Genomic DNA, 22,513 nt, shown 5'->3' with positions numbered 1-22,513 from the left:
CAAAAGTGCATAGGATGTCAATCAAATCAACTAAAGCACTGGTTATTCTTCTCCTCCAGCCATAGCAAGTGACACGAAGAAAAAGCATCCTCACCACGTGCAAAGACCCAGCAGCTAGTACTCACTTTCCCGCTCCCCCACCCTCTATCTACTGCGCTTGCGCAACGCAAAACCCGCCGGCCGCCCAAGTCTATAGGTGGTGGGCGGGGCCTGGGCGGAGAGAGCCGAGAACTATCACCCCGCCTCCTTTCGCCGTGGTTTCTTATTGGCTACTACTGCCGGCGAGCTGAGCTCCGCTATTGGCCGCTTGGGAGACCCTCCCTCCGTTGGTTGGCTCGCAAGCGCGCGAAGCTGCCCCCTTCTCCCTGCGAAGAGAGAGTGATAACGGTCGTGCGCGAGGCAGTAACGGACGCGCGCCGGCGAGTGAGAAGAAGCGCCGGGGTCGCACCTGGTGGGGACGCCTCGCGCTTTGCCTCAGCGGCTGAGGCGACGGAGTTTTTAAAAATATATATATTTTAAAGCAAATGTCCTCGTCGTCATAACTACCGCGCAACGAAGCTTTCAGTGGTTGCCGTCACAAAGCCGCCGTGAGGGGATGAGGCGCAGCCCGTGATCTCTGACGGGGCGCGGGGCTCCCTCCCGCCGCCATGGGGCTGCGGGGGTACCGGAGGCAGCCGAAGCCGCGCCTACCGCCGCCGTCGCGGGTCTCTCGCTCTCCCCAGCGGAGCGTCCCGGAGCTCCGGGGAGCCCGACCCGGAGAGTGAAGGGAGCGCCGACACCGCGCGCCATGGAAGAGCGGCTGCTGAGCCGCTGGCTGCTGCTGCCGCCGCTCCTGGCGCTGCTCTTCCTCTTCGTCCTCTACCAGTACGCCTCTCCCGGCGGAGGCTGCCTTAGCGCGCCCGCCGCCGCTGCGCCCGATCCTCCGGCCGTTTCCCCCTGCGGCGCCGGCGGGCACCCGGCCCGGCGGAGGCAGCGCTTCCTGGGGGACCCCGCGGGGCTCCCGTCCCGCCCGCCGCCGGGCTCTCCCGGGCGCAGGTCCGCCTTCGGCCTGTCGGAGCTGTGCCGCCGCGCGCGCTTCGACATGCGCGGCCGCGACGTGATGGTGTTCCTGCACATCCAGAAGACCGGCGGCACCACCTTCGGGAGGCACCTGGTGCGCAACATCCGCCTCGAGCAGCCCTGCTACTGCCGCGCGGGCCAGAAGAAGTGCACTTGCCACCGGCCGGGGGCCGCCGGCGCTGCTGCCGCGCCGCCGGCAGGCGACAAGGGGGACAAGGGCGACACGTGGCTCTTCTCGCGCTTCTCCACCGGCTGGAGTTGCGGGCTGCACGCCGACTGGACCGAGCTCACCAGCTGCGTGCCCGCCGCCATGGAGCGCAGGGGGGGCTGCCCCGCCAACCGCACCCGCAGGTTAGTCCCCTTCGCTGGGATGGGGGGGGGAGTGGGAGTGATCTTACGGAATTGCAGAGATCCAGCAGTTCAAGATCCGCTTTAAGTTGCACCCATCCGAGAGAGCTAGCCTAGGCAATTTCCTTTTGCTCCAGGGAGTTTTGGGAGTCTTCCGCGACGCATTGCTGCTTTTCGATCCAGCTTCAGGTTTTGCTCAGCCAGGTGTACCAGTCGAATAGGCTTGCATCTTGCCTTAGGTGCGAGGAGGCTCGTGGCTGTTTGGTGATCTCGATTTTTGGCATCGGTTTCTTGGCGCCCCGGGACAAGCGTTTCCCGAGGCGTGACCCCCTGCCATTTGAAAACCGGAGCTGCTTATGGCTTCGAACGGCAGCTTGTGTGTTAACTCCATAGTGTTTCATGCCGGGCGAGAAGCTGACTGGAATATGCATAGCTGTCAACTTTCAGATTTGAAAATAAGGGATCAGCAGCCTCACCTGTCCCGGGGACAGGCTACGGGATATCTAACAATCCGGGATAGCAGTGGGAAACGGCGCTGGAATAAGGGAATTTCCCGCAAAAAGGGGAAGGTTGACAGCTATGATATGCAGCGTTAGGGGAGTGATGCTGCGAGCATTTGGCCTAATGCATGGGATGAACTCCTGAACGTTGTTATGTGTGTTGAGTTGTGAATAAAACAGTGAGGTGCTTGGTAGTTGGGGGGCAGTTTCCCCCACGCTTGACTTTGTATTTCAGCCCACAACTACCATGCTCCTGTAGAGCCTAAAAGTGATGTGCAATGCACATAGCCAAATTACAAAACAAAAGGGGCTTCACTCATGACTTTTGCTACAAAGTTAGTGTTTTTGCTGATCAAATCTGTTGTATTGCTTCATAAACTGAATTGACTGACTTGTGTCAGATTGGGATGAAAGGTTCTCGAATATTTTGGCTTAAAATATTTTTAACTGGATACCAACAGTGTTATTTCAAATAACATTGTTTCAAATACTAGGCTTGTAACTGTGTGCAAACTTATTTTTGAAGAAGCATGCATTGGCTTGGGTTCCATGTTTCTCGGCACTTGTTGGCATCATGGCTTAATTTAAAAGTAGCTGGCGCTACCCAGCTAAATTAAAATTATTAGTATTGAAACAAATGACTCCTTCAATAGGGATGGGGAACCTTTGGCCTTCCAGGTAAAAAAGATACTCCCCTCTATTTTCTTTTTAAAAAAAACTTGAGGCAAGTTCTGCTGGTGTGATTGTAGTCTCTTTTAGCCCCTTGGTGGCAGTGTTGTGGGGTGGGGAGCTGGAGACTTTTAAGAAGTTAGCAAAGTTAAAAAAAACCATTGGGGAGTTTACTGTATTAATATGAACATCAGTTGAACTGTAAAGTTGTAAATTGATTTTGGGGATAGAGAGATAGTGTAGCAATATGTAATTCCCCTAAGGTTTTTGTTACACTTATGCAAGTAGCATATCATTTCATCCTTCAATGAAATTTGTGAGCCATTCTCTGCAGAACACCAGAATTTAAGATACTACAGCAGTGGGTCTAACTGGCTATCTCTCTTGCTCAGCCATGCACCACTTGTACTGTAGACTGGTCATTCAGTACCTTGCGGAGAGTAAAGACTTGGCTAAGGTCGGTGATGATAGGGAAGCGTCTTAATGGGCTATGCTTACTGAGTGTGCACCGAAAAACTGTTTTGGAAAAAAGGAGGAATTTGAGAAGGGAGTGCTGAAAAGGTTTTCAGCATATCCAAGAAAACTAGTTTTAGTTTAGATTCTTAAAAAATAAGATGGGAAAAGGTGTCTTTTTTCAAAACATACTCATTAACATCATGAAAGGTACTCCCTGATGTTTATTTTTAATTTAACTTCCTAGTTTTCAAATGACAAGATTTTGACAGATTTTTTTCTTAGCACTTGGGGGTGAAAAGAAAGTAATTTAAAACTGTTGTTGAAACATTTCATTCCGAATCAGCTAGACTTAGTCAGACTTTGGTTGTCATCGTCGTCGTCCCCCTAAATCCTGGCTATGCCCATGATCCCTACAGGAGATAAAACTGAGCTAGGTTTGATTAGATGTAAGGGTGCTTCCTATCTTCCTACAAAAGAATGCAAGTGCCTGCCACAGGGACAGCTCTTCAAATGATGTACCCATTTGCTATGTTTTTATTTGGACTCCCTTATCAAGGTTGAACTCTGGCTTTGCAGGATGAAAGGATACAATGCAGAATAGATCCAGGACTCCTCATCTGTAGAGGTTAGTGATAATGCCATGGGAACAGAGGGAAAAGGAACTGGATGATATATAGTATTGGTAGGCAGCTATGCTCACTACTATACCACCAACGCCATAGTATATAGTATTAAATCATTGAAGTGAATTCACATCTAGATGGAATATCAGATACTATAACTGCAAAAGAACTGCAGAGTAAACAGTCCTTATCAGCAGGAGCAATGCAGTTTTAAGTCAGAAAGGAGTGGCTTAGATGTATGAAGCTTTAATTGTTGAATCAGGATACTAGTGTTTGTTTTGTGGCTCTCTGGATCTCTCATAATATGAGCTATGGAGCATCTTGTGCAAAGCCACTATGAACATGGCAACAGTTCCAGTTCAGAGTTCTTTTACGATTAAATTTAATTTTGTTTTTAGCTTCTATCAGTACAACAAAATGGCCATAACAACTAAACTGAATCAGAGTAGCTTATAAAAAGAGTGCTTTGAGTCATGATTTGCCCTTTTTCAAATTGCAGGGTGTCAGAGTTGTTCCCTATTCTCATTTCTTCTCTACTCTGAAGTGTCACCATTGGACTGCCATGTCGAGTGGTAACAAAAAGCAATTGTCCTCACAAAGCAAAAAAGGATGTGAAAACCCTTGAATACTGTTGCAGTGATTTCAGAGCATGGCTGAGAAAGTGGGTTTTGGAGCATCAATATAGAAGTACCTACGGGATAGACCAAAGTCTTCTAGGCTATCCTACTTAGATACAAGGGCTGACTAGGGTGTAGACTTGTACTCTTGCATAAAATACATCAAGAAATCTAGATTTGAAATTGCATCTACAAAGAACTAAATACACGCTGTGCTCAAATTTATACATTCTGTGTAAAACTCAAGGTATTGCTGTGCTACTGTCATCCAGACTTGATCCTTTTGCTGTAAAATCTGGAGCGTACTGCTAGGTGTCATTGCTAAGTCTGTTTTCTAGACATTTGTCATTTCAGCCTTATAAGTTTAAAACCAGATGCTGCCCTGTGCTATGTATGAATATTAAAACAAAATAACATCACCTTTGAGAGTCTGTCTGCTGAAGCAGTTTTGGTGGTGGGCAACTGGTTGCTTTTCTACTCAAAATCATACCATTGGCCCCAATCGGAGTAAATAAGTGGCTTACAAAAGTCAAAAATAAAGAGTTTTTAAGCCTTCTAGTGAAAAATTAATTCTACAGATAACATTAATATATTATTCAAGTGAAATGACAGTGTCATTTCAATATTACCCTCATTAAGGGAAAGTTCAGATGTGCAGCTTCTTTAATATACATGACATATAGAGGATGACCACAGGAAATTATCAAAACAGTGGAGTCTGATGTTCCAAACTGAGAGGAATTCTGGACTGTGTAGCTCTAGGTTTCCATTTTTTAAAAATCTATAAGCTTAATTGAGTCCCATCAGAGAAAATGTTGGGTGGGGTATAAATGAATTGAGTGTGTCTGTGTGTGTGTGTGTGTATTCTTCCCATCCGCACGTTCCACATCACAGCTTCCTGCTGGTATGGTGCTTGCTTGTCTTCTGTGACAAGATATTATAAATTTTCAGGCATAGGAAAGAAATTGCATGAAAGACATGGGTGCTATTAAAACCTAAAATAGCTTACTGGATCCCAGCCAAAACCTTATTGGGTATCAGCAGAGCTAAGCACCCTTAGGTCCCATTAATTTCAGTGGGCAGATTAACCATGTGCATACATTTCTCTCCCACTGAAATCAGTTTAACTGAAACATGCTTAATGTTGGCTGTATTGTGCCCATTATTAGTACTTTACAAACAATGAAAATAGTTTTATTTGTTTTTTATTCTTACTCTTTTTCATTGTAAGTGCTGCCTAACATTATGGAAAGTTTTCTGAAATGTTTTTAAAATTAATGCAACAGTATCTTTTTTTAAAAACAACCACAACTACATAATCCTTTTAATATTATTGCTAAGTTCTTCCAATGTTTTCTTTGCACTTTTTAGTATTTGAAGGGAAATACACGTCAAATTCAAGTGGATGCTTCATAATATTTGTGTAGTTTTCCCCCCACATTTTATAGGCCCATAATTTTTCAATCTTTACAGAGCCTTATATTTCCACCCTGTTTTCCCAATGCTGTGAACTTCATTTATAGGTTATAATATTTACTAGAGCTTCCATGCTTGCTTATTTGTTTATTTATTATTTACAATGGGGGGGGATGCATTAGCATTTTGAATTTTAAAACTGTCGATCAGTGCATTCCACACTACAATGAACTACGTTAATTCAGTTTTAGCAATGTATTGAAATTAAGATTGCTCTAGTGGTTAATGAATAGTTTGAGAACTTGTGGTACTACATATTAATCATTAAATTAATGAGTTATATAAGAGTGAAAAACAGAACTTAAAACTTTTGTTCAAAATTTGAGATTGTTGAATAGTTCAATAGCAACCAGTTGTTCAAACAAATCTGTTAGTTATACTTAGAGTACATCAATTGAAATCAATGGAATTAAGTCAGTTGGCATGCTCTGAATATGCCTTAGTTGGAAATCTCTCATATTGTATTCTGGAGGAAATGAAATTAATTTTAAGTAAAAGTGATATAAAATAATACATTTTAATTTTTTTAGGATAATACACATTTTAAAAGGATGCCCTAGCTGACATGTTAATTGTTATTGATGATAATAATAGTTGTTGTTGTTATAATAATAATAATAATTATATTGTGTATGCTAGTTTTTGCATGTCCATATTCATTTTGCTTTGTTGTTTATGGAAATTTTAAAAGACATAGGAGTCATATGATATGAATCCCGCCCCCAATGCAAATATTATCTATACAGGGAAGGTTTTTCCCAAGGCTGTAGCAGTAGAGGAAGGTTTAAATTCCAATGCTATATCCGTTATAATGCAGGAGAAAAGAATTTGTTAGTCTTTAAAATACCACAAAATTGTTATTTTTGCTTTGACCGGCTTACACAGTTACCTGCTTAGAATTTGTAACTATGGAAGACACTAGGTATATCCACATGGAGTTAATATTTGAAAATATATGAACAAAGGGTGAACATTGCTATCACCACAGAAACTGCTTAATATTTTTCTGATTGGGTGCTGGTTCAAACACCTCTTTCTGTGTGGATACCCTGCCCCTAATTATGTATATATAGGTTCTTAAAATACTTAGAATCGTAGCGTTGGAAGGGACCCAAGGGTCATCTAAGTCCAACACTTGGCAATTCAGGAATCTCAGCTAAAGCATCCATGACAGATGGCCATCCAACCTTTGCTGATGTTTAGTCAGAATCTCCTTCCTTGTAATTTGAATCCATTGGTTTGGGTCCTACTGTTTGGAGCAGGAGAAGACAAACTTGCTCCATCTTCCATGTAACAGTCCTTGAGATATTTGAAGATTCCCTTCAGGCTCCTCTTTTCCAGGCTAAACATACCCAGCTCCTTCAGCCTTTCCCCATAAAGGCTGGTTTCCAGACCGAGTTACTTATCTTCCTTAAAAGCAAAAGTGTTCTGGGTGAATTCTTAGTTGCACTAATTTGCTAATATCTTCAATGGCTTGACTAGGCGGTTCTGACTTTAAAAATAATTCCCAAGAAATAAAGTATGTCTCTCTTGTAACACTTCATTAACAGCTTAGCTGTTTGTTTGCTTTCATAGATTTAATGGTCTTCATTTTTACTGTCTGAAATGCATGGCAAACTCCAGTGATTTCAGCCATCAGAAATAACGTGAGGATTATCTCACTCCATTACTTCCTTCCATTATGTGTGTGAGGCTTGTAGAACTGTATTGCTTCCAGAGGGGAAAAGAAAGCAGTGTTTTGTGTTTCATTTGCTAAACAAATGAGTTATAAAATGAGGTCCCTAGTCCGTGAGCCCCCTGAGGTTATTTAGTTTGTCATATCAGTATGGTGCTTTTCAGTGATGACTGCTCCTATAATGTTTTCAGGCATACAAAGCTATAATTTATTGCATTTATTGCGTTGCAATAAATGGATTATGAAACCATTTAATATAAAAGGCTATTGACAACAATAAACATTGTACAAAACTTATTATATACTTTTAAATCACTTGAGTAACAAAAATACTTTTTTCCGATTACTAATACATCCCTTTGAACACTATCTTTTGCACAAAAGAATGTGTTTAGTTTCTTGTCCCATGGGGAATCCTTTTGAGCTACAATTCTAAATCTGCAAATACTGACAGATTTGGAGACCAACAGCACAGCTGTCCAACTGTTGCATAAAGTCAGCCTACTTATAAATAATACTTCTTGGTTTATTAAATATGCCCTAAGTAGTGTAAGCCTTTACTGTTGGGATTTGCAAGATCTTTGCAAATTATATTTTAAAACTTAATGGTCTTAAGGGAATATTTATCAATCTGTTCTTCTGTGTTTGCTTACTGAACCATAGCAAAATATAAGATTATTCTATAGCTGTGGAGCTTGGCATTTCACTTACTTTTGAGACTTTTTTATTTTGTTTTTCTTCCCCAACATTCATTCCTACAGCTTTGCCAAGAGAGTTTTGAAAACAAGTGGGTGGGATATACATTTGAAAAAACAAGTTTTGATGCCATAGAAGTCTGTGCATACAGTTTTTGCCATTTGTGGCTGAATATAAAAATGCTCTAGAAACAAACCAAAGAGCCTTCAGAAGCAGTTATTTCATTGGACTTATCTTTTTCTCCTGCTACCCAAGAGCCCTCCAGAGCAGATTCTCAGGGTGCACCAGAGAGAGGGGCTATAGTCTGGAGGGCAATCTTTTCTACCAGTGGTGTCCATTCTTCTTGTGGATGGATACATTTGAATTTTCCCCTTTCTTTCATGTTTTTCTGTCCTTTTCCTTAGTTAACTACTATCCTCATCATTCTCTTTCTGTGTTTGTTTTTCTTGAGAGCCAGTTTTTTCTTGAGAGCCAGTGTGGTGTAGTGGTTAAGAGCGGTAGTCTTGCAATCTGGGGAACCGGGTTCGTGTCTCCGCTCCACCACATGCAGCTGCTGGGTGACCTTGGGCTAGTCACACTTCTCTGAAGTCTCTCAGCCCCACTCACCTCAGAGTGTTTGTTGTGGGGGAGGAAGGGAAAGGAGAATGTTAGCTGCTTTGAGACTCCTTAGGGTAGTGAGAAAGCAGGATATCAAATCCAAACTCTTCTTCTTCTTCTTGGGATGATCTGTTTTACTTTTATCAGTTATAGGGGTTGAGGGAAACTTCAGCAAACAGTCAAATATTAGGTGCACTCACTTGAATTTTTAAGACCTGATAATATATTATTAATGAAGAAGTCCCACTGCAATGTGTCCCATTGTGGGAACATTCATATACTACCTGGACTTAACATTGATCAGAATGAGCTGTGAACTCCAATTCTGTGTGCAGAATTGTGAAAATCTCCCCAGTTTTCATTTCACATAGTTGGTACATTTCTAGTCCTTGGGTTTGCAATGAAAATATATGCTAGTAGTTGGCAACTGGCAGCCTGCCCCCAACTCTGACCCCAGGAATGTTGCTAGCTGATCTCTTATCAGTGGTATCTCCCCAGGACTCAAATGCTGCTATTTTAACTTTACAGCTGCCTGAGTCTAGCATGCCTTACATTAGGAAGGAAGAGGAGAAGGAAATGGTAGCAAATGTGCTTAGCAAACCTGCAGGCATCTTCTATTGGTTCATATTACAGGGCAGAAGCAATAGAAAAAGCTTGTGTGATTGCCCAGCAGTTTTCTTTTTAATCTAAGCACCATGTTCTTAGAAATGTTTTTGAGTGAACCAGCTTTAAGATTAGGAGTTTGATTTATTGAAGCCAGTTGGCAAGCTGTGTGGTTGCTAGTGCAGCATCTCAAGTTTAGAGATGCCAGCAAAGGTCAGTAGGCTTAAGCTTGGAAACATGCCCCAAGAGCTTGGTAATGCTTACCTCCAAGGCAAACAGCAGAACTTCAAAAGTCTCTGATTTCTTGTCTGTCTGGGAGTAAAACCAAAGTCAGAGCTGATTTTACTCACTGGGGATGTTGAGTGCAGAGCAGAGTGGGGGGGGCGTGTGTATTTTCCTAGGCTACTCCATTGCTGGAGACTTAGATACTAAGTCTGTTGCTGTTATAAACAGCAGGTGCACTGAGATGAGTTCCACTGATACAGTGGAGGAGATGCACCAGGTGTGCAGATCAGGAGGAGCTACGAAGGGTGAGAAGCCCACCAGATATGATCAGGAGTTTGCTAACAAGATCAAACCTATCCATTCTTAAGGAAATCAGCCCTGAGTGCTCAGTGGAAGGACACATCCTGAAGCTGAGACTCCAATACTTTGGCCACCTCATGAGAAGAGAAGACTCCCTGGAAAAGACCCTGATGTTGGGAAAGATGGAGGGCACAAGGAGAAGGGGACGACAGAGGACGAGATGGTTGGATAGTGTTATCGAAGCTACCAGCATGAGTTTGACCAAACTGCGGGAGGCAGTGGAAGACAGGAGTACCTGGCATGCTCTGGTCCATGGGGTCACGAAGAGTCGGACACAACTAAACAACAAAGTGGCTCGACACAGGTCTTGAAACCCAAAGTCTTGAAAGGGGTACAGGGGTTGTCCTCAAAGGATGGGAAACCACACCCAAAGGCTATAAGAATAGACACTGTTTCCTTGGAGTAGGAAGCTGGACCACATCCAAAGGCTGTGTGTGCCAACACTGATTCCTCAAAGAGAAATGAGGCTAGGGTTCAAGTCCCAACAAAGCCAGGTGTGAAACTTCTTGATAGCCAGGAGAGCTATGGTGCCAAGACTAGTCAGAAGTGCAAGATGGTAAGGCCCAATGCTAATCCAGTTGCAGGTAGTTCAAATGGTGGAATGGGTGATAGAGGTATACTGTGTGTATGACATCTGTATGGTTGTTGCAGTTTCACTGATGACCACAACACAGATCATGAATTGAGGGAGGATGTTAGAATTCCTGCTCCCTGATTGCTGTCATGGGATTGTTGTCTATCACACGATGGTGTATGTTTTGACTCCACAAAGTGGGAAGTGACGGAGACAGGATATTTGTGTTACTGTGTTCCGTGAAGTGGGACTATTGTCCTTTGTTTTTTTTCTTTGCCGTCTGATGCTAGAGAGAGAGGGAGCCATGTTGCAGTGCTCCATGTGTGTTTATATGTAAATAAAGTAGATTAGCCAAAATGTTGAGTTGCTGAGGTCTGTTACGCAAACTGTGAAGACTCTGCGGATCCCTAAGTGTGCTGATGTCTGTTGGCATCGATCGCTGTGATGTTCGGGCAGAAGAAAGCTTTTGAAGCTCCTGAACGATCGACCAGGAGGGAGGGTCCCACCATCTTCTGCAGTTTGTAATATTTCCATGCTAGCTATGGTGATGGTAGCACTCATATGTATTTGTGTGTGCTTGGTGTGCCCTGTTCCTCTCCTCAGTGATAAGATGGGCCAATGGCCAAACTACTTCTAACCAATGGATTATGAACTGTGATGGGATGATGAGCTGCTTGTGCGTAAAATGCAAGTCCCTCAGAGTTTGATCAGGTTTTCAAACCTCTGCCTGTGACGGAGCCCCTCCGGCATGGCTGCGTCAATCGCTAGTAGAATCCGAAAGTGGTTGTTTTCGGAAACGTTTCCAACATAAGAGCTCTTTCACGGAAACACGTCTTCTGGACTCTCTGCGTGACAGTTTCCGGCGAGGAGTGGGTGTCCCTATAGGAGGTCCTGAAACCTCTCCACTGTTTTCGCTGGAAACGTCTCTGAGCCATCCCTCCGACTCACTTTCCCTGGAAGTTCCTGCTCGCCCCCTACTGGTTCCCTCTTCAGCTGCTACGTCTCTTTCAACCTCAGGGAGCCTTTGCACCTCCTGTCCTTCCGATGGCAGTTCCCTGACATCCACCTCCCCTCCAGGGCCCCCTTCACCCCCTCCCGTCTCCTCCCCTCCGGGCTGGGAGGAAGTAAAACCCCTGAAAGAACCTTCATCATCGTCCGAAGTTTCGAACACTTCCCTCCACCTGCTACTGTCCCTCGTCTCTCGATACTCCTCGTCATCGGAGTCTATTCCCTCTTCCAAATCCGACTCCGCGAATCCTTCCATTTCCTGTTCCTCGTCGGTGGTGCCAAAGTACTCCCTCCTAAACCTTTCTACCGGCTGTGGTTTCCTAGGGAATCTTCGGTGGAACGTTTCTGTTAAAACCTCGTCATTGACCTCCCCTGCAGTCACCCAGGTGTTTTCCGACTCCGGTTCCCCTTCCCACGCCACCAAATACTCTACCTGATTTCCCTTCCACCTGGAATCGAGAATTTCCGCTACATGGTTGCTGCGTTCCCTTTCTTCCAAGGCTGGTCCCCTGGCGTGCTCCCCTGCACGCCCCCCCCTGTATGGTGACAGTAACGACCTGTGGAACACTGGGTGCAATTTCATGTGGTTGGGTAACCGGAGTTTGAAAGCCACTGGGTTGACCTGCTGAATGACCTCGAAGGGTCCCAATCTTTTGGGCCTCAATTTCTTACAGCCCCCTTTGAACGGCAACCCTTGGGTTGACAGCCACACCTGATCGCCCACCCTTATGGTTTCACCTTCCCTCCTGTTCTTGTCTGCCTGCTTCTTATATTGTGCCTTGGCCCTTTCTAAGTTGAGCTGGAGCTGCTGATGGATCGCTTCCATCTCTTCTACAAAATGCTCGGCCGCTGGGACGCTCCATCTCTCCCCTCCCTCCCCTGGAAAAGCCCTGGGGTGACACCCGTAATTAGCCAAAAAGGGGCTCATCCCTGTGGACACATTCTCCGCATTATTGTAGGCAAATTCTGCCAGCGCCAACTTTTCGGCCCAATCGTTCTCTCTGTCATTGACATAACACCTCAGATATTGTTGGAGTATGCCATTTGCTCTTTCCGCCTGCCCGTTGGTTTCTGGGTGCCGGGCAGTCGAAAAATTGACTTCCACATGCAGCAAGCTCATGAGCTTCCTCCAGAACCTGGAAGTAAATTGTTTGCCGCGGTCTGAGATCACCCTCAAGGGGGCGCCGTGCAACCTAAAGATGTGTTCTACAAACAACTTCGCTGTTTCTTCCGCTGTGACTGCATGTGAGCATGCCACAAAGTGGCACATCTTAGTTAACAGGTCTACTACTACCATGATGGCTGTTTTCCCCTTGGATTTCGGCAGATCCGTCATAAAATCTATTGATACCGCTTCCCAAGGCCGTTCTGGTGTGGGTAATGGTTCTAATAACCCTGCCGGTGCCCTTCTTTCCCCTTTGGCTCGCTGACATTGGTCACACCCTCTTACATACTCCTTTACATCTTCCCTCACCTTGGGCCACCAAAATTCCCGGGTCACCAACCACATGGTCTTGTGTTGCCCAAAATGTCCCGCCGTGGGGCTATCGTGCAACTGCTTGAGTATTCTTCCCCTCAATTCACCTTCGGGTATATACAGTGCCCCTTTGTAATACAATGCCCCATTTCTTTCCTCAAAACCTCCGGGGCTCTCGCCCTCCCCCCTGAGACCTCTGAGCTTATCCTGGGCATATTCATCATTTTCCGTTTCCTGTACCAGTTCACGTTGCCCCACCATCACCGCCCCACACACCCAGCGGTCCTCAGGGATGACATGTCTCTCTTCGATTGCCCCCTCCCCCTCCAAATACTCTGGTTTGCGTGAGAGGGCATCCGCCCTGACGTTTTCTGGGCCTGGCACATAACAAATTTCAAAGTGGAATTTGGAAAATTCCTGGGCCCATCTGACTTGTCGTTGGTTGAGTACTCGAGCTGTTCTCCAATACTCTAAATTCTTGTGGTCGGTGCACACTTGCACCTTGTGTTGTGCCCCAATCAATAAATGTCTCCACCTGCGGAACGCTTCGTGGATGGCGAGTAGTTCCCTGTCATACACCGTGTAGTTCCTCTCGGATTTATTCAGCTTCCTCGAGAAGAAGGCACAAGGTCTCCACTCCAACGTACTCCTCCCGGGTTGAAGAAGTACTGCTCCGATAGCCCGGTCGGACGCATCGGTTTCCACTCTCATGGGTTTTCGTAAGTCCACATGCAGAAGTTGTTCTTCCGAGGCGAAAGCCCTTTTTAGTTCTTCAAATGCTCGCTCCGCCTCCGCCGTCCAAACAAATTTCTTCTTGCTGCTGAGGCAGTCGGTGATGGGCGCCGTCAAATGTGCAAAGTTCTTGATGAACTTCCTATAAAAGTTCCCAAACCCCAGGAATCTTTGCACATCCTTCTTGGTCTTCGGTGTCTTCCATTCCAGTACCGCTTGGACCTTGCCTGGGTCCATGGCCAATCCCTTGTCTGACAAGCGGTACCCCAGGAATTCCACCTCCTTGGTATGAAACTGGCACTTCTCCAGTTTCACCCACAGCTGGTTGGCTTGCAGCTTGCCCAACACTTCTCGAACGTCCTTCACGTGCTGCTCCTCATCCTCCGAATACACCAACACGTCGTCTAAAAAGGCCACACAATTCTTGTAGAGCAAAGGTCCCAGGACGTGGTTCATAAAAGCTTGAAAGCACGCCGAGCCTGCTTGTAGACCGAAGGGCATAACGAGGTATTCAAAGGCCCCCAAAGGGGTGAACATGGTGGTCTTCCATTCATCCCCCTTCCTTATGCGTATCAGATTGTACGCCCCCCGCAGGTCCAGCTTTGTAAAAATTTTCCCCTTCCTCACCCGGGTCAAAAGGTCATCAATTCGGGGCATCGGAAAAGCCAGGGGTTCCGACACGGCATTGAGGGCCCTAAAGTCCACAACCAATCTCGGCTTATCGGTGTTTTTTTTGTCCACAAAAAACACTGGGCTGCCCCCCACCGCTCGTGACTCTCTGATGAAACCTCGCTTCAGGTTCTTGTCAATGAACTCCCTCAACTCCTGCATCTCCCTGTCAGACATGGCGTACAGCTTGCCCACTGGGAGTTGAGCCCCAGGGAGTAGGTTGATTTGACAGTCAAAGGGTCTATGCGGCGGCAGCTTGTCTGCTTCCCTTTCGCTGAATACGTTGCTCAGATCTGCGTATTGTGGGGGCACTTTCCCTTTATCCATTACTTCCATCCCGGCTAGGGTGACGCCAGCTCCTCCCGGAACCTTCCCCTGCTTGCAGTGTTCTAGGCAATACGCTGACCCAAATGAGACCACCCTCTGATGCCAGCCCACTAGCGGGTCATGTAGCGCCAGCCAGCTCATCCCCAAAATGATGGGCGCTCCTCCCAAGGTGGCCACATTAAATGCTATTGGTTCAGTGTGCCTTGCCACCCTCATTATCATTGGGACAGTCTGTTGGCTAACTTCTCCTCCCAACAGCTCTCTGCCGTCAATCGTGGTCACCTGCAAGGGGTTACTTAAAGGGATGGTCTGTATCTGGTGCTCAGCTGCAAACTCCTTACTCATAAAATTACAGGAGCTGCCTGAATCCAAAAGCGCCTTGACCTGTAGTGGGTGTCCATTTTGCAGCTCTAGTGACACTTCTATCACTAAAGCAGGTCTGGGTGGTTCTGGCGTGGGCACTTTCACTGCTCTTTGGCCTGGCTGCTGTGCCCCAACGGTGGCAGCCAGGCGTTGGCTTTTACTTGCTCCTTGCTTTCTTCCTCCCTCTCCCCAACAGCTCCTGCCATCCCTTGCCATTCCTTTCTTTGTGGGCAGACTCTGGCAAAGTGCCCTGGCTGTTGGCAGAGATAACATTTCTTGGCGCTCTTTCCCTCCTTCTTCCGCCCTTCACTGGGATTTGAAACTGCGCGCGCCCGCGCTGTTCCAACTTCCATCGGCTCTGCCGGCGGGAAAGGTGGCTCTGGAATGTCTGGAATGCGCAGTTCCCTCCAACGTTCTCCTTTCCCTTCCCGCCTTTCCAAAGCCCTCGCTTCCTGGCGCGCTCCTATGGCCAGCGCTGATTTGGTCAGCTGATCCATAGACTCGGCCCTTGGCCCCCGGGACAATTCATCTTTAACGGCCGAAGAAAGCCCCTCTTCGAAAAGCATCTGGATGGGTTCCGCCGATAGGTCCCACCCCAATTTGTGAATCAACATAGTAAACTCAGTCCAGTACTCACGGACAGATCGACTCCCCTGTTTGCAAGCCATTAACTGCCTTCGCACCACTCCCTGCTCAATGTCGCTGGAAAACATCAGGTCCATGGCACGAAAAAACTTCCTCGTGTCCTTTAGGATCTCATTATTCACTGCCATCAGGGGTCGAACCCAATCCTTCGCCCCCCCTTCGAGATGGCCAATTACAAAAGCCACTCGCGATTCCTCGTCGGGGAAGTCATCATACTGCAGGTTGAGAGCGTATTGCATCTCAGTTCTAAAGGCATGATAGTTTCTGGGATCCCCCCCGAATTTCTGCACCAATCCTGGCACCTTTCTGGCGATCGAGGTGGTTTTCTCCTTTCCCTTTTCTGCATCCTGAGCCCTCCTCTCCTCAAGCCTCGCCGTTTGCATGGCAAGCTGGATCTCCAACGCCCTGTACCTTTCTTCCAGGCTTGGACCTCCTCCAGCTGCTCCTGCTCCTCCGGTTCCGGCTGGGTCGCTCATGATGCCGCTGCTTGCACAAGCTGGCTTTCAGGGACTTTCGGATTGCTGTGATGGGATGATGAGCTGCTTGTGCGTAAAATGCAAGTCCCTCAGAGTTTGATCAGGTTTTCAAACCTCTGCCTGTGACGGAGCCCCTCCGGCATGGCTGCGTCAATCGCTAGTAGAATCCGAAAGTGGTTGTTTTCGGAAACGTTTCCAACATAAGAGCTCTTTCACGGAAACACGTCTTCTGGACTCTCTGCGTGACAGTTTCCGGCGAGGAGTGGGTGTCCCTATAGGAGGTCCTGAAACCTCTCCACTGTTTTCGCTGGAAACGTCTCTGAGCCATCCCTCCGACTCACTTTCCCTGGAAGTTCCTGCTCGCCCCCTACTGGTTCCCTCTTCAGCTGCTACGTCTCTTTCAACCTCAGGGAGCCTTTGCACCTCCTGTCCTTCCGATGGCAGTTCCCTGACATGAACTGATTAGAAACCTGTTTGGCGTTGGATGTTAAGGGAGTGTAATGATACATTTAGGAAAAGAAAGTAAAGTCTAACTCATGGAGTTGTGATTTTTCAATGCAGGTGGTGCATTGCTGTCAGTATATATAAAATAAAGCTTTAATTTTTTTTTTTTACATTTCAGTATTCAAAACATGCCTTTCATGCTGAGAAAAGAATTGAATTCCCCACTTCCCCCAAACATCATCAAATGAATCTGTCGATCAAGAAAATATAATATACTTGCTGTAGATGTGTGTTTTACACTGTGGAGAGTGAATTTAACAAAAGAATATTTTTACATTGAGCTTCTAAATCTGCAGTCAAATATTGCTTCTTTCTCAGGATTTTTTTTTTAATACTGTACTTCATCTCAAATATCTGGGAGGTTAAGGTCATCTCAACATGACTGTTAAGAATTTGTGCTGACCTCAAGCACAACACTGAAAGAAAACAACAGCTACAGCTTTTTCATAGTTCTTGATGTTAATTCCACAGTGTTTGTATAAAAGGATAAGAAAATAGCTCATTTTTGCCACATATTCTAGTTAGTGCAGCTTCGTTCATGCATGATGCAGTACCATGAGAGTACAGAAAAAGTTTTGAGGCAGATGGGGCTCATCAACCTGGGAAGGTACTCCATCTATTCTAGGGGAATGAAAACTCTTGATTCGAAGCCTCTGCCACTTTGCAGCTATACTCATTCATGAGAGGCTTTGGGAGTAAATCCCGAGGAAAAATCTGTACCCATTGTCTTGCAGGACATTTTCAGAAGAAAAGGTTAGCTAGGGATTATGGGAATTGTACATAAATCCAGAGTGGAGTCCCAAGACAGTTAGGTGGTGTCTTGTACGCCTCCTTCCAGCAACTCCTGCAGCCAAATATAGTACCAAATGTATTATTCTGCTTTCCTTTGGACCATATCAGCGAGGCCGAGATGGGGGTCTTGTCTCGGCATCCCAGGACTCCCATTCACATTGCCCAGGCTTGTGCCTGCTTGTGCTGCTAACACAGAAAAAACAATGTGGGAGGGAAGTAGCAGTTACGAGTTACCAGTCTTTGCAGCCACAGCAGGCGCTGTGATTCTCCAGCAGTTTGACTTCACCCCCAAAGGCTCTCTCTCTCGAGACAGACGGATGCCCACACAACACACACACAAAGCCTTTAGAGTGCGGAAATGGATAAATTCAAAATGTGTAGGCTTCTCAAACCTCAGAAGCCAGAGAACTGGCTCAGTATGATTTTCATGGGGAGGCAGGGCATGTATGCACAGAACCTAAACAGCAGCTTGAAGAAACAACTCAGACCCTACCAAGTCTTTGCAACTGATTTCAATGGATTTAACAGAACTTTAATTTTTTCCAAAGATATTTTGATCTTGCAAACGAAAACAGCAAACAGCATCCTCCAGAACTGTGAGTTTTCCCTTTGTGGCTTGCTATAATCTTATAAAGAAAAACAGAGTGACAACAAAGTACGCAAAATAGCTACAAAGGGAAAGAAACCTGGACTTGGAGATACTGCTTCTGAAGCAGCACTGATGGAGGCAATTAATGTACAAGACCTGCATGCCTTCTTACTTGCAGAATAGCAAAAAGATTTTGACATTATTAAAGATCAACTAGGTAAATTAACCAGAAGAAACTATGAAACTGAGCGTGAAAAACGAACAAACCCAAATCCTACACTGGACGCTTGGTACCTCTCACTCTGGAATATAGCTGTAATGGAGATTTTGGCAAGAACTAGAACATCCAGATCCTTTTTATATGATTTGGCATTCCTTTATGACATATACAGTGGAACCATCATTTTCTAGCTCAGTTGGTAAAGCAGGAGACTGTTACTCTCAGGGTCATGGGTTTGAGCTTCCTGTTGGGTTGAAGGATTGCTGCATTGCAGGGGGTTGAACTAGATGACTCTCACGGTCCCTGCCAAATCCACAGTTCTATGATTCAAGACAACTTTCCTCACAAGTCTGGCAAATCTGAAACTATACTTGATAACAATGATAGTCTTTACTTTGACTTTGTTATTTTAGCTCATGTATAACCTCTACATGCCACTTTTATATTTATTTTTATTATTAATTTTCATCTGTTAGAATTGTTCTCTCTGTTTTATATAGATTATAAAATGAAATAATAATAAAAAGCTTTATCCAAAAATATGCTTTACATTTGCTGGGATGACATTCACTACCAAATTGGAATAAAATATGTTAGAATTTTAATAATGCTAAATAAGATAAATTGGGAACATTTGTTCAAATGATTCATAAAGTTTACAGAATTATATTTTTCTTGGCATAATTTGGATTGTCTGGGCACATATTTTATTTTTAGTGTGTAAAGCACAGCAGTATTTCTATGAGGTACTTGTTGTATCAGTAATATCTCAGTTTGTCGAACTTTAGTACCTCAAATGGGTTTTTCCTATTGAAGATGCTGAGCTGGGCGACTAAACAGCAGAAAACTAAGCACTGTCACTGTGAGCGCTCCAGTTGGAGAATAGCCTTTACCAAAGGTGTCATGGGTTCTGAAGACACTCAAACTCAGGACACAAGGGAGAAACATGCTAAGAGGAAGGCATGCTTGGCAAATCCACACTGTGATCAACTCCCACCCGGAAACCAGTGTCCCCACTGTGGAAGGACGTGTGGATCCAGAATTGGCCTCCACGGTCACTTACGGACACATTTTTAAATTTTTAAAAACGTGTTTATGGAAGACAATCTTACTCGGCTACGAGTGATCGAAGAAGAAGAAGACAACAAAAACTACCTTATTGTGTTGGGTTACCTGCCACAAAAAAGCATTGAAGCATGAACTTGAAGTACACTGGGTTTTGGGAAGGATGGGGAACTTAGCTAGTCCTTGTTATGGTATTTCCTATTTTGATTAAAAGTAGTATCTTACTAAAAATATATGAAGAGTTTTGTGAGTGTGTACAAACAATCACAACAATTCTATAATATAAAAAGCTTTTTTATTTGCATCATAAAGAGAAGTTAAGAAATGACCAAAGAGGGCATACTTTTTTTCCTCAATCTGTTTGGTCCATTAAGAGGCCAGAGGGTGGCAGCAGTGCTGCAGGATCCATCTCCTTGGGGCATTTCTACACTTTGCTGAAGCTGAAGGCAAATACAGAAAACAAGCCTCTTTCCTTCCAACATTTGAAGGCCATTTGTATCTTATTGATTTTTTTTAAAGAAGCATTTGCTTATAGTATGTAAGCCCTTGTGATTATGCACCATCAAGGATGCACTTATATTCAGTTTTCTTTAATGTTTAGATATGTTGTAATAGGTTGGGGTATGGATGAATTTAAGTAATTCTAACTGTGCCATTACCCTAGGAGGACAACTTTAAGATGTGCAGTTTATGAAATCTCTGACATTTTTCAATCTTTTGCTTTTGGATGCATCACGTTAGTGAGCTGCTTCACTTTAGTCCATTGCCTGAAGCTTTCTCAACTGATTTAATTCTTGCTAGAGTCATCATTACCCTCAGGAGGATCAGGTAGAGCAGTGTAGTTTTACACTCTGGTGCATCCTAGAAAAGCACAGACTCAATTACTATTTCTCTTTCGAAAAGAGGAAGATTGTTTCAGGGAGTTTTCGTCGCGTGCAACTCCTGCGGGCTTTTCGACCAGGAGGGAGAAGGGACTGAAACGGCCAGTCAATCCCTCCTCCCTCCTCGGGGAAAAGCCCCCAAGAGCGGCACTCTCTTTAAAGGGTGCGCGGCTCCTGCGGGCTTTTCTACAAGGTGGGGGAATTTCCCCACCTCGTAGAAAAATCAGCAGAAGCCGCGCAGCCCCTTCGAAGAGCGCACGGCTTCTGTGTTTTGGCAGCATGTACCCCATGCTGTCATCCTCCTGGCACGCCATATTACCGGTATTCCTCCAGGGGGGAAAAAGCAACCTATAGGCTGTGAGCTGCTGGTGATCCCCACCCCTCAAGCTGACCCAGGTACCCCAGTGGGCAAGCTAGGCAGAACTAACACACATACCCTGCTCACCCAACCAAATTTCAATTATACATGTCAGAAATCCCTAAGCGGCTTTCTGCCTTTGTCATTCCTTGAATAAAAGTATTTTCAATGTGCTCATATTAATCTAGGGGGTGGGAACATGTTTTCCTTCTAGGTTTCATTCTGGCAAAAGTTTGGCATCTCCTATGGCAGGTCCCATGAACCAGAAGTCAGATGGCAAAAGGCTTATTGGTCCAATGCTCTCCCAGCTACTGTGCAACTAACAACTACCGGTAACTGACTCTGCTGTGTAAATGGAAAGTCTTTTGATCCAGCAGACACCTCCCCTAAAAGAGGCAATTTTTGAATATTTCCCCTGCGGCACCTTCCATCTGCTAAAAATCTGCTCCAGACATAGGGGACTCTCCAGTACAGCAAGTGGGCTCTTCAGCAAATAAAAGTACAGTACCTCTTTCTTTCATTCATGGAAGGCCACTTTTGGAATCAACTCAGTGACTGAACTTAGTATTGTCCCCATTCTCTGAGGCTTCATAAAGAAATAGGCCTCTATTACCCCTTAGATGAGATGACATTTATGTGAAATAATTGCTTGAAAATGATTAAGATAAATATTTAAAATCAAAACTAAAAGGAGCCTTAGATGCAAATGTATCACTTGCAAGGTTTCAGCTTTGGGCACTTGAAAAGATTTACAGTTCTTTCTCAATGGTGGGTAATATAGTGAGATTTTAGACATTACTTGAGTCTTGCTTGGGCAAAATCAGACTTGTGTTCTACCTATCCTTTCTCTGCAATGACTGGGGAGATGCAACATCCACATTTATTTTACTTGAATGCAGAATTCTCTGATCCTGTAAGGAAAAACCCATTTTAGAGTCAGACCACATATCATGCATGAGCTCTGTGATTGGATCACCCAATATTCTGATTAAAAGCAGTCATGGTGGCTTCTGAATTTGATGGAGAGAGCTGATGGATGGAGCATTTAGTCCTCTTCCCCCGGTGGTTTGTCCTACCTAAATTCTGCCCATTCTGAAGCTATTCACACCATTGAGAAAATAAATAAAGGTATTGTTTTTGAGGGTAAGACTGGGGGAGTGTGAGGCCAGCAAGGCTCATAGTTGGGAGCATAAATGCTTATTTTTTAAGGTTATTTTGGTTTGGGTGTGTTACTTAATAGGAAATGGAGAAGGTAAATTCTCCTTACAGTAACTAAAAATATTTAACAAACAAAAGCTATCTTATACCTTCCATATCTCAAAAAGGTTTTGTTAACATGCAAATCTATTTAAATTTAATCAATTAAAAGGTGGGCAATTAATCAACTGAACATTCTTTTACTGGTTGACAGGCTTAGAAGTTACACCTAGACAATTGTTGACAGGCATTAAACATCCCCCTTGTTTCTTTAGGGAAGGACATTGACACATAATTTCCATATAGGGCTGATTGTTCTGATGGAAAGCACAGCAAATGAAGAGGGTGAAGCTTAACTTTAAACAAGAAAGAGACTTCAAAGAGAAGTGTTAAAATGTTTCACTTTCAAGTGAAAGGCAGGCTTGAGAATCAATAGCCTTCTTGAAGTGGGAAATGGCAGGTACATAAGAGCAAGCTTGTAAGACAGTGTGTCCCTCTGCTTCAATGATTAGAGTGACAGAAGATGTAAGGAATGTAGCGAGCATAAGGTCTAAAATAGGGTTATAGGTTGGGGGGTTTCCCCAAACCCTAGAAATTAATAAATGGTAGGATTTTGATTATTTGGGATATGAAGGAAAAATACAAGCTGCAGAGGAATTCCTGGACTAGACCGTGCAAAAAACAACCTGGCCAAGCTAGGCCCATTAAGAAACAATACAGGACTATTGGCAA

General features: G+C 44.8%; 1 protein-coding gene across 1 annotated transcript in view; it reads left to right on the top strand.

The window, feature by feature from the left end:
• Positions 1-209: 209 nt before the first annotated feature.
• The window catches only part of HS6ST3 (heparan sulfate 6-O-sulfotransferase 3), a 162,034-nt gene continuing 139,730 nt past the window's right edge, over positions 210-22,513 (top strand). Inside the window, exon 1 of the mRNA XM_083501267.1 lies at positions 210-1,410. Coding sequence (XP_083357393.1) covers positions 788-1,410 — 623 coding nt within the window. The 5' untranslated portion in view covers positions 210-787. The remainder of the gene's footprint in view (positions 1,411-22,513) is intronic.

The sequence above is a fragment of the Podarcis liolepis genome, assembly GCF_965112155.1.
Source record: "Podarcis liolepis genome assembly, chromosome: 4".
Lineage (NCBI taxonomy): Eukaryota > Metazoa > Chordata > Lepidosauria > Squamata > Lacertidae > Podarcis > Podarcis liolepis.
The sequence above is the reverse complement of the archived record's forward strand: the minus strand, read 5'-3'. Positions and strand labels throughout refer to the sequence as shown.